Below are 12,549 nucleotides of genomic sequence, written 5' to 3'. Positions count from 1 at the left end.
CTTCCATATCAGGGGAGGCTTTCATATCAAAGGTGCAACCTCCACTGTCTGATAACTTAATGGGTGAACACTCTTAACCAACAAAGAACTTTCTGCAGACTTACCTTTGCGGCATCAGCTCGAATCAAATAAGAACAGTCTGTATTGCTTGGGTACTGTGAAGGGTAATGGGTAGAGTTCAGAAATCCAACGCCCACCCTGGAGATAGTGCTGCACATATCTGAAAGGGCGAATGAAGAAAAGGGACCTTTAAAGAACAGGTCTGCTCAGGCCTCATAAATACTGGAAGAAGCAGTAGAACACATTGGACAATGAACATTTACATTTTCCCAATGAAGGTATTTCAGATAGAGACCATGATAACGCTATAATCAATAACAAGGCAGCAGCAGTACCCACCCTTAGTAGCAACACAGAGGAAAATCTTTAAAAAGTCCTAAGTTTGGGGCCGCGACACTTACATTAGTTACACGAGAGAGTCTTGAATTCACACAGAGTGGACTGTGCTGCGATCAAACAGTAGGAGAGAATGCTGAGATCACAAGAGGGCGAAGCAATCAAATCTTATGATAAAAGATAATACTGCGATAAAATGAAAGGAGAAAATGTTGAGATCACATGAACAGAGAAAATTCTTGGAAACACTTTGAGGCTTGCATGCTGGGGTAATTTGCAGATGGGGATGTTGGGATCACCTGGTGAGAAGAATCCCGAGATCACAAGCAGGAGATGATACTGGGATAAGGCAGAGAACAGAAATAACAGACAGGATGCTTAGATCACATGTCAACGAGGATGTTAAGATCACATGAAGACCAGGAAGATAGAATCACATGGAGGAGAGGAGGTTGGGATCACATGTAGAATGGGAGCTCAAGTAGCATGGTGGAAAGGATGCTGGGATCACATGGAGGACAGGGTGTTGGGATCACTTGTATAGGGGATCCACATGGTGGGAAAGATGTTGGGATCAAATGGAGAACATGATGCTGAGAGAACATGGAGGAGAATAGACTGAGTCCACTTAACATACAATCTGCTGGAATCACTTGGAGGACAGGATGGTGAAATCACATGGAGGAAATGATGCACATCTCACGTGGTGCTCAAGGAGAAGCGATTGCTGGAAACAGATGGGGAAAAGGATGCTGAAGTAACGTGGAAAGGAGAGTGGAGAAGGTGCAGAGATAACTAGAAGAGAGGGTACTGACACTGCTGGTAAGAGAGACTGCAAGGATGACACAAGAAGAGAGGATGCCTAGTTCATGAGGATGAGAGAATGGTAGGGTCAAGTAGAGTGCAGGATACTGAAATTAGATCATGGGATCCTATGGAGTAAAGGATTCTCACATGGCACATTTGGAGAACAGCATGATGTTCATGTTTGCATACCACAAAAGAGAGGGTAGGCAAAGAGAATACAATGATAAAGAGAAATCACATGAAGTAGAGGATGCTGGTACCATAAGTGAGAAGGGGATAACAAGATCACATGGAGAAGATACTGGGCTCAGTTGCAAGGACTGGATGCTGGGGTCATATACAAAAACAACAATTGATGGACAGAATGGATAACAATGTCATACATTCACCCCAGTACAGAGATCTGGGCCTAATTCCATTGTTTTTTTGCTCACCATGCCGTTCCAGTTTGAACCCAGCCATATGCAAATCAGTCTTGACCCTGTGCCTCATGGGTACAGTCCAGCCCGAACTGCAAAGCCAGCTCCTCCCTGGACTGGAAACAAGCATCCTAGGACCGGTTTCGGGGTTTCACCCCTCTTCAGCTAGGATAGCTTGATTCCAGTGGCATGGAGAGCACGGGACCCACGTCTGGGCATACCCTTCCCACTCGGGGTGACAAATGCAAAAACAACAATTGATGGACAGAATGGAGAACAATGTCATACATTCACCCCAGTACAGAGATCTGGGCCTAATTCCATCGTTTTTTTGCTCACATGCCGTTCCAGTTTGAACCCAGCCATATGCAAATCAGTCTTGACCCTGTGCCTCATGGGTACAGTCCAGCCCGAACTGCCAAGCCAGCTCCTCCCTGGACTGGAAACAAGCATCCTAGAACCGGTTTCGGGGTTTCACCCCTCTTCAGCCAGGATAGCTTGATTCCAGTGGCATGGAGAGCACGGGACCCACGTCTGGGCATACCCTTACCACTCGGGGTGACAAATGCAAAAACAACAATTGATGGACAGAATGGAGAACAATGTCATACATTCACCCCAGTACAGAGATCTGGGCCTAATTCCATCATTTTTTTGCTCGCCATGCCGTTCCAGTTTGAACCCAGCCATATGCAAATCAGTCTTGACCCTGTGCCTCATGGGTACAGTCCAGCCCGAAATGCCAAGCCAGCTCCTCCCTGGACTGGAAACAAGCATCCTAGGACCGGTTTCGGGGTTTCACCCCTCTTCAGCCAGGATAGCTTGATTCCAGTGGCATGGAGAGCACGGGACCCACGTCTGGGCATACCCTTCCCACTCGGGGTGACAAATGCAAAAACAACAATTGATGGACAGAATGGAGAACAATGTCATACATTCACCCCAGTACAGAGATCTGGGCCTAATTCCATCGTTTTTTTGCTCACCATGCCGTTCCAGTTTGAACCCAGCCATATGCAAATCAGTCTTGACCCTGTGCCTCATGTGTACAGTCCAACCCGAACTGCCAAGCCAGCTCCTCCCTGGACTGGAAACAAGCATCCTAGGACCGTTTTCGGGGTTTCACCCCTCTTCAGCCAGGATAGCTTGATTTCAGTGGCATGGAGAGCACAGGACCCACGTCTGGGCATACCCTTCCCACTCGGGGTGACAAATGCAAAAACAACAATTGATGGACAGAATGGAGAACAATGTCATACAATCACCCCAGTACAGAGATCTGGGCCTAATTCCATCGTTTTTTTGCTCAGCATGCCGTTCCAGTTTGAACCCAGCCATATGCAAATCAGTATTGACCCTATGCCTCATGGGTACAGTCCAGCCCGAACTGCCAAGCCAGATCCTCCCTGGACTGGAAACAAGCATCCTAGGACCGGTTTCGGGGTTTCACCCCTCTTCAGCCAGGATAGCTTGATTCCAGTGGCATGGAGAGCACAAGACCCACGTCTGGGCATACCCTTCCCCCTCGGGGTGACAAATGCAAAAACAACAATTGATGGACAGAATGGAGAACAATGTCATACATTCACCCCAGTACAGAGATCTGGGCCTAATTCCGTCGTTTTTTTGCTCACCATGCCATTCCAGTTTGAACCCAGCCATATGCAAATCAGTCTTGACCCTGTGCCTCATGGGTACAGTCCAGCCCGAACTGCCAAGCCAGCTCCTCCCTGGACTGGAAACAAGCATCCTAGGACCGGTTTCGGGGTTTCACCCCACTTCAGCCAGGATAGCTTGATTCCAGTGGCATGGAGAGCACGGGACCCACGTCTGGGCATACCCTTCCCACTCGGGGTGACAAATGCAAAAACAACAATTGATGGACAGAATGGAGAACAATGTCATACATTCACCCCAGAACAGAGATCTGTGCCTAATTCCATCGTTTTTTTGCTCACCATGCCGTTCCAGTTTGAACCCAGCCATTTGCAAATCAGTCTTGACCCTGTGCCTCATGGGTACTGTCCAGCCCGAACTGCCAAGCCAGCGCCTCCCTGGACTGGAAACAAGCATCCTAGAACCGGTTTCGGGGTTTCACCCCTCTTCAGCCAGGATAGCTTGATTCCAGTGGCATGGAGAGCACGGGACCCACGTCTGGGCATTCCCTTCCCACTCGGGGTGACAAATGCAAAAACAACAATTGATGGACAGAATGGAGAACAATGTCATACATTCACCCCAGTACAGAGATCTGGGCCTAATTCCATCATTTTTTTGCTCACCATGCCGTTCCAGTTTGAACCCAGCCATATGCAAATCAGTCTTGACCCTGTGCCTCATGGGTACAGTCCAGCCCGAACTGCCAAGCCAGCTCCTCCCTGGACTGGAAACAAGCATCCTAGGACCGGTTTCGGGGTTTCACCCCTCTTCAGCCAGGATAGCTTGATTCCAGTGGCATGGAGAGCACGGGACCCACGTCTGGGCATACCCTTCCCACTCGGGGTGACAAATGCAAAAACAACAATTGATGGACAGAATGGAGAACAATGTCATACATTCACCCCAGTACAGAGATCTGGGCCTAATTCCATCGTTTTTTTGCTCACCATGCCGTTCCAGTTTGAACCCAGCCATATGCAAATCAGTCTTGACCCTGTGCCTCATGGGTACAGTCCAGCCCGAACTGCCAAGCCAGCTCCTCCCTGGACTGGAAACAAGCATCCTAGGACCGGTTTCAGGGTTTCACCCCTCCTCAGCCAGGATAGCTTGATTCCAGTGGCATGGAGAGCACGGGACCCACGTCTGGGCATACCCTTCCCACTCGGTGTGACAAATGCAAAAACAACAATTGATGGACAGAATGGAGAACAATGTCATACATTCACCCCAGTACAGAGATCTGGGCCTAATTCCATCGTTTTTTTGCTCACCATGCCGTTCCAGTTTGAACCCAGCCATATGCAAATCAGTCTTGACCCTGTGCCTCATGGGTACAGTCCAGCCCGAAATGCCAAGCCAGCTCCTCCCTGGACTGGAAACAAGCATCCTAGGACCGGTTTCGGGGTTTCACCCCTCTTCAGCCAGGATAGCTTGATTCCAGTGGCATGGAGAGCACGGGACCCACGTCTGGGCATACCCTTCCCACTCGGGGTGACAAATGCAAAAACAACAATTGATGGACAGAATGGAGAACAATGTCATACATTCAATCCAGTACAGAGATCTGGGCCTAAGTCCATCGTTTTTTTGCTCACCATGCCGTTCCAGTTTGAACCCACCCATATGCAAATCAGTCTTGACCCTGTGCCTCATGGGTACAGTCCAGCCCGAACTGCCAAGCCAGCTCCTCCCTGGACTGGAACAAGCATCCTAGGACCGGTTTCGGGGTTTCACCCCTCTTCAGCCAGGATAGCTTGATTCCAGTGGCATGGAGAGCACGGGACCCACGTCTGGGCATACCCTTCCCACTCGGGGTGACAAATGCAAAAACAACAATTGATGGACAGAATGGAGAACAATGTCATACATTCACCCCAGTACAGAGATCTGGGCCTAATTCCATCGTTTTTTTGCTCACCATGCCGTTCCAGTTTGAACCCAGCCATATGCAAATCAGTCTTGACCCTGTGCCTCATGTGTACAGTCCAACCCGAACTGCCAAGCCAGCTCCTCCCTGGACTGGAAACAAGCATCCTAGGACCGTTTTCGGGGTTTCACCCCTCTTCAGCCAGGATAGCTTGATTCCAGTGGCATGGAGAGCACAGGACCCACGTCTGGGCATACCCTTCCCACTCGGGGTGACAAATGCAAAAACAACAATTGATGGACAGAATGGAGAACAATGTCATACAATCACCCCAGTACAGAGATCTGGGCCTAATTCCATCGTTTTTTTGCTCAGCATGCCGTTCCAGTTTGAACCCAGCCATATGCAAATCAGTCTTGACCCTATGCCTCATGGGTACAGTCCAGCCCGAACTGCCAAGCCAGCTCCTCCCTGGACTGGAAACAAGCATCCTAGGACCGGTTTCGGGGTTTCACCCCTCTTCAGCCAGGATAGCTTGATTCCAGTGGCATGGAGAGCACAGGACCCACGTCTGGGCATACCCTTCCCCCTCGGGGTGACAAATGCAAAAACAACAATTGATGGACAGAATGGAGAACAATGTCATACATTCACCCCAGTACAGAGATCTGGGCCTAATTCCATCGTTTTTTTGCTCACCATGCCATTCCAGTTTGAACCCAGGCATATGCAAATCAGTCTTGACCCTGTGCCTCATGGGTACGGTCCAGCCCGAACTGCCAAGCCAGCTCCTCCCTGGACTGGAAACAAGCATCCTAGAACCGGTTTTGGGGTTTCACCCCTCTTCAGCCAGGATAGCTTGATTCCAGTGGCATGGAGAGCACGGGACCCACGTCTGGGCATACCCTTCCCACTCGGGGTGACAAATGCAAAAACAACAATTGATGGACAGAATGGAGAACAATGTCATACATTCACCCCAGTACAGAGATCTGGGCATAATTCCATCGTTTTTTTGCTCACCATGCCGTTCCAGTTTGAACCCAGCCATATGCAAATCAGTCTTGACCCTGTGCCTCATGGGTACAGTCCAGCCCGAACTGCCAAGCCAGCTCCTCCCTGGACTGGAAACAAGCATCCTAGAACCGGTTTCGGGGTTTCACCCCTCTTCAGCCAGGATAGCTTGATTCCAGTGGCATGGAGAGCACGGGACCCACGTGTGGGCATACCCTTCCCACTCGGGGTGACAAATGCAAAAACAACAATTGATGGACAGAATGGAGAACAATGTCATACATTCACCCCAGTACAGAGATCTGGGCCTAATTCCATCATTTTTTTGCAAACCATGCCGTTACAGTTTGAACCTAGCCATATGCAAATCAGTCTTGACCCTGTGCCTCATGGGTACAGTCCAGCCCGAAATGCCAAGCCAGCTCCACCCTGGACTGGAAACAAGCATCCTAGGACCGGTTTCGGGGTTTCACCCCTCTTCAGCCAGGATAGCTTGATTCCAGTGGCATGGAGAGCACGGGACCCACGTCTGGGCATACCCTTCCCACTCGGGGTGACAAATGCAAAAACAACAATTGATGGACAGAATGGAGAACAATGTCATACATTCAATCCAGTACAGAGATCTGGGCCTAATTCCATCGTTTTTTTGCTCAGCATGCCGTTCCAGTTTGAACCCAGCCATATGCAAATCAGTCTTGACCCTATGCCTCATGGGTACAGTCCAGCCCGAACTGCCAAGCCAGCTCCTCCCTGGACTGGAAACAAGCATCCTAGGACCGGTTTCGGGGTTTCACCCCTCTTCAGCCAGGATAGCTTGATTCCAGTGGCATGGAGAGCACAGGACCCACGTCTGGGCATACCCTTCCCCCTCGGGGTGACAAATGCAAAAACAACAATTGATGGACAGAATGGAGAACAATGTCATACATTCACCCCAGTACAGAGATCTGGGCCAAATTCCATCGTTTTTTTGCTCACCATGCCATTCCAGTTTGAACCCAGCCATATGCAAATCAGTCTTGACCCTGTGCCTCATGGGTACAGTCCAGCCCGAACTGCCAAGCCAGCTCCTCCCTGGACTGGAAACAAGCATCCTAGAACCGGTTTCGGGGTTTCACCCCTCTTCAGCCAGGATAGCTTGATTCCAGTGGCATGGAGCGCACGGGACCCACGTCTGGGCATACCCTTCCCACTCGGGGTGACAAATGCAAAAACAACAATTGATGGACAGAATGGAGAACAATGTCATACATTCACCCCAGTACAGAGATCTGGGCCTAATTCCATCATTTTTTTGCTCACCATGCCGTTCCAGTTTGAACCTAGCCATATGCAAATCAGTCTTGACCCTGTGCCTCATGGGTACAGTCCAGCCCGAAATGCCAAGCCAGCTCCACCCTGGACTGGAAACAAGCATCCTAGGACCGGTTTCGGGGTTTCACCCCTCTTCAGCCAGGATAGCTTGATTCCAGTGGCATGGAGAGCACGGGACCCACGTCTGGGCATACCCTTCCCACTCGGGGTGACAAATGCAAAAACAACAATTGATGGACAGAATGGAGAACAATGTCATACATTCAATCCAGTACAGAGATCTGGGCCTAAGTCCATCGTTTTTTTGCTCACCATGCCGTTCCAGTTTGAACCCAGCCATATGCAAATCAGTCTTGACCCTGTGCCTCATGTGTACAGTCCAACCCGAACTGCCAAGCCAGCTCCTCCCTGGACTGGAAACAAGCATCCTAGGACCGTTTTCGGGGTTTCACCCCTCTTCAGCCAGGATAGCTTGATTTCAGTGGCATGGAGAGCACAGGACCCACGTCTGGGCATACCCTTCCCACTCGGGGTGACAAATGCAAAAACAACTATTGATGGACAGAATGGAGAACAATGTCATACAATCACCCCAGTACAGAGATCTGGGCCTAATTCCATCGTTTTTTTGCTCAGCATGCTGTTCCAGTTTGAACCCAGCCATATGCAAATCAGTCTTGACCCTATGCCTCATGGGTACAGTCCAGCCCGAACTGCCAAGCCAGCTCCTCCCTGGACTGGAAACAAGCATCCTAGGACCGGTTTCGGGGTTTCACCCCTCTTCAGCCAGGATAGCTTGATTCCAGTGGCATGGAGAGCACAGGACCCACGTCTGGGCATACCCTTCCCCCTCGGAGTGACAAATGCAAAAACAACAATTGATGGACAGAATGGAGAACAATGTCATACATTCACCCCAGTACAGAGATCTGGGCCAAATTCCATCGTTTTTTTGCTCACCATGCCATTCCAGTTTGAACCCAGCCATATGCAAATCAGTCTTGACCCTGTGCCTCATGGGTACAGTCCAGCCCGAACTGCCAAGCCAGCTCCTCCCTGGACTGGAAACAAGCATCCTAGAACCGGTTTCGGGGTTTCACCCCTCTTCAGCCAGGATAGCTTGATTCCAGTGGCATGGAGCGCACGGGACCCACGTCTGGGCATACCCTTCCCACTCGGGGTGACAAATGCAAAAACAATTGATGGACAGAATGGAGAACAATGTCATACATTCACCCCAGTACAGAGATCTGGGCATAATTCCATCGTTTTTTTGCTCACCATGCCGTTCCAGTTTGAACCCAGCCATATGCAAATCAGTCTTGACCCTGTGCCTCATGGGTACAGTCCAGCCCGAACTGCCAAGCCAGCTCCTCCCTGGACTGGAAACAAGCATCCTAGGACCGGTTTCGGGGTTTCACCCCACTTCAGCCAGGATAGCTTGATTCCAGTGGCATGGAGAGCACGGGACCCACGTCTGGGCATACCCTTCCCACTCGGGGTGACAAATGCAAAACAACAATTGATGGACAGAATGGAGAACAATGTCATACATTCACCCCAGAACAGAGATCTGGGCCTAATTCCATCGTTTTTTTGCTCACCATGCCGTTCCAGTTTGAACCCAGCCATATGCAAATCAGTCTTGACCCTGTGCCTCATGGGTACAGTCCAGCCCGAACTGCCAAGCCAGCTCCTCCCTGGACTGGAAACAAGCATCCTAGGACCGGTTTCGGGGTTTCACCCCTCTTCAGCCAGGATAGCTTGATTCCAGTGGCATGCAGAGCACGGGACCCACGTCTGGGCATACCCTTCCCACTCGGGGTGACAAATGCAAAAACAACAATTGATGGACAAAATGGAGAACAATGTCATACATTCACCCCAGTACAGAGATCTGGGCCTAATTCCATCGTGTTTTTGCTCACCATGCCGTTCCAGTTTGAACCCAGCCATATGCAAATCAGTCTTGACCCTGTGCCTCATGGGTACAGTCCAGCCCGAACTGCCAAGCCAGCTCCTCCCTGGACTGGAAACAAGCATCCTAGGACCGGTTTCGGGGTTTCACCCCTCTTCAGCCAGGATAGCTTGATTCCAGTGGCATGGAGAGCATGGGACCCACGTCTGGGCATACCCTTCCCACTCGGGGTGACAAATGCAAAAACAACAATTGATGGACAGAATGGAGAACAATGTCATACATTCACCCCAGTACAGAGATCTGGGCCTAATTCTATCGTTTTTTTGCTCACCATGCCGTTCCAGTTTGAACCCACCCATATGCAAATCAGTCTTGACCCTGTGCCTCATGGGTACAGTCCAGCCCGAACTGCCAAGCCAGCTCCTCCCTGGACTGGAACAAGCATCCTAGGACCGGTTTCGGGGTTTCACCCCTCTTCAGCCAGGATAGCTTGATTCCAGTGGCATGGAGAGCACGGGACCCACGTCTGGGCATACCCTTCCCACTCGGGGTGACAAATGCAAAAACAACAATTGATGGACAGAATGGAGAACAATGTCATACATTCACCCCAGTACAGAGATCTGGGCCTAATTCCATCGTTTTTTTGCTCACCATGCCGTTCCAGTTTGAACCCAGCCATATGCAAATCAGTCTTGACCCTATGCCTCATGGGTACAGTCCAGCCCGAACTGCCAAGCCAGCTCCTCCCTGGACTGGAAACAAGCATCCTAGGACCGGTTTCGGGGTTTCACCCCTCTTCAGCCAGGATAGCTTGATTCCAGTGGCATGGAGCGCACAGGACCCACGTCTGGGCATACCCTTCCCCCTCGGGGTGACAAATGCAAAAACAACAATTGATGGACAGAATGGAGAACAATGTCATACATTCACCCCAGTACAGAGATCTGGGCCTAATTCCATCGTTTTTTTGCTCACCATGCCATTCCAGTTTGAACCCAGGCATATGCAAATCAGTCTTGACCCTGTGCCTCATGGGTACGGTCCAGCCCGAACTGCCAAGCCAGCTCCTCCCTGGACTGGAAACAAGCATCCTAGAACCGGTTTTGGGGTTTCACCCCTCTTCAGCCAGGATAGCTTGATTCCAGTGGCATGGAGAGCACGGGACCCACGTCTGGGCATACCCTTCCCACTCGGGGTGACAAATGCAAAAACAACAATTGATGGACAGAATGGAGAACAATGTCATACATTCACCCCAGTACAGAGATCTGGGCATAATTCCATCGTTTTTTTGCTCACCATGCCGTTCCAGTTTGAACCCAGCCATATGCAAATCAGTCTTGACCCTGTGCCTCATGGGTACAGTCCAGCCCGAACTGCCAAGCCAGCTCCTCCCTGGACTGGAAACAAGCATCCTAGAACCGGTTTCGGGGTTTCACCCCTCTTCAGCCAGGATAGCTTGATTCCAGTGGCATGGAGAGCACGGGACCCACGTGTGGGCATACCCTTCCCACTCGGGGTGACAAATGCAAAAACAACAATTGATGGACAGAATGGAGAACAATGTCATACATTCACCCCAGTACAGAGATCTGGGCCTAATTCCATCATTTTTTTGCTCACCATGCCGTTCCAGTTTGAACCTAGCCATATGCAAATCAGTCTTGACCCTGTGCCTCATGGGTACAGTCCAGCCCGAAATGCCAAGCCAGCTCCACCCTGGACTGGAAACAAGCATCCTAGGACCGGTTTCGGGGTTTCACCCCTCTTCAGCCAGGATAGCTTGATTCCAGTGGCATGGAGAGCACAGGACCCACGTCTGGGCATACCCTTCCCCCTCGGGGTGACAAATGCAAAAACAACAATTGATGGACAGAATGGAGAACAATGTCATACATTCACCCCAGTACAGAGATCTGGGCCAAATTCCATCGTTTTTTTGCTCACCATGCCATTCCAGTTTGAACCCAGCCATATGCAAATCAGTCTTGACCCTGTGCCTCATGGGTACAGTCCAGCCCGAACTGCCAAGCCAGCTCCTCCCTGGACTGGAAACAAGCATCCTAGAACCGGTTTCGGGGTTTCACCCCTCTTCAGCCAGGATAGCTTGATTCCAGTGGCATGGAGCGCACGGGACCCACGTCTGGGCATACCCTTCCCACTCGGGGTGACAAATGCAAAAACAACAATTGATGGACAGAATGGAGAACAATGTCATACATTCACCCCAGTACAGAGATCTGGGCCTAATTCCATCATTTTTTTGCTCACCATGCCGTTCCAGTTTGAACCTAGCCATATGCAAATCAGTCTTGACCCTGTGCCTCATGGGTACAGTCCAGCCCGAAATGCCAAGCCAGCTCCACCCTGGACTGGAAACAAGCATCCTAGGACCGGTTTCGGGGTTTCACCCCTCTTCAGCCAGGATAGCTTGATTCCAGTGGCATGGAGAGCACGGGACCCACGTCTGGGCATACCCTTCCCACTCGGGGTGACAAATGCAAAAACAACAATTGATGGACAGAATGGAGAACAATGTCATACATTCAATCCAGTACAGAGATCTGGGCCTAAGTCCATCGTTTTTTTGCTCACCATGCCGTTCCAGTTTGAACCCAGCCATATGCAAATCAGTCTTGACCCTGTGCCTCATGTGTACAGTCCAACCCGAACTGCCAAGCCAGCTCCTCCCTGGACTGGAAACAAGCATCCTAGGACCGTTTTCGGGGTTTCACCCCTCTTCAGCCAGGATAGCTTGATTTCAGTGGCATGGAGAGCACAGGACCCACGTCTGGGCATACCCTTCCCACTCGGGGTGACAAATGCAAAAACAACTATTGATGGACAGAATGGAGAACAATGTCATACAATCACCCCAGTACAGAGATCTGGGCCTAATTCCATCGTTTTTTTGCTCAGCATGCCGTTCCAGTTTGAACCCAGCCATATGCAAATCAGTCTTGACCCTATGCCTCATGGGTACAGTCCAGCCCGAACTGCCAAGCCAGCTCCTCCCTGGACTGGAAACAAGCATCCTAGGACCGGTTTCGGGGTTTCACCCCTCTTCAGCCAGGATAGCTTGATTCCAGTGGCATGGAGAGCACAGGACCCACGTCTGGGCATACCCTTCCCCCTCGGGGTGACAA

At 50.6% G+C, this 12,549-nt stretch overlaps 1 protein-coding gene across 2 annotated transcripts in view; it reads right to left on the bottom strand.

Moving 5' to 3' along the window:
- The window catches only part of LOC146859662 (astacin-like metalloendopeptidase), a 298,576-nt gene that overhangs the window by 22,715 nt on the left and 263,312 nt on the right, over nt 1-12,549 (bottom strand). For both annotated transcript variants that reach the window (XM_085646722.1, XM_085646721.1), the window contains exon 9: nt 105-220. In XM_085646722.1, the coding sequence (XP_085502848.1) occupies nt 105-220 (116 nt within the window). The remainder of the gene's footprint in view (nt 1-104; nt 221-12,549) is intronic.

Source organism: Triturus cristatus, chromosome 3_1, assembly GCF_964204655.1.
Source record: "Triturus cristatus chromosome 3_1, aTriCri1.1, whole genome shotgun sequence".
Classification (NCBI taxonomy): Eukaryota; Metazoa; Chordata; class Amphibia; order Caudata; family Salamandridae; genus Triturus; species Triturus cristatus.
The sequence above is the reverse complement of the archived record's forward strand: the minus strand, read 5'-3'. Positions and strand labels throughout refer to the sequence as shown.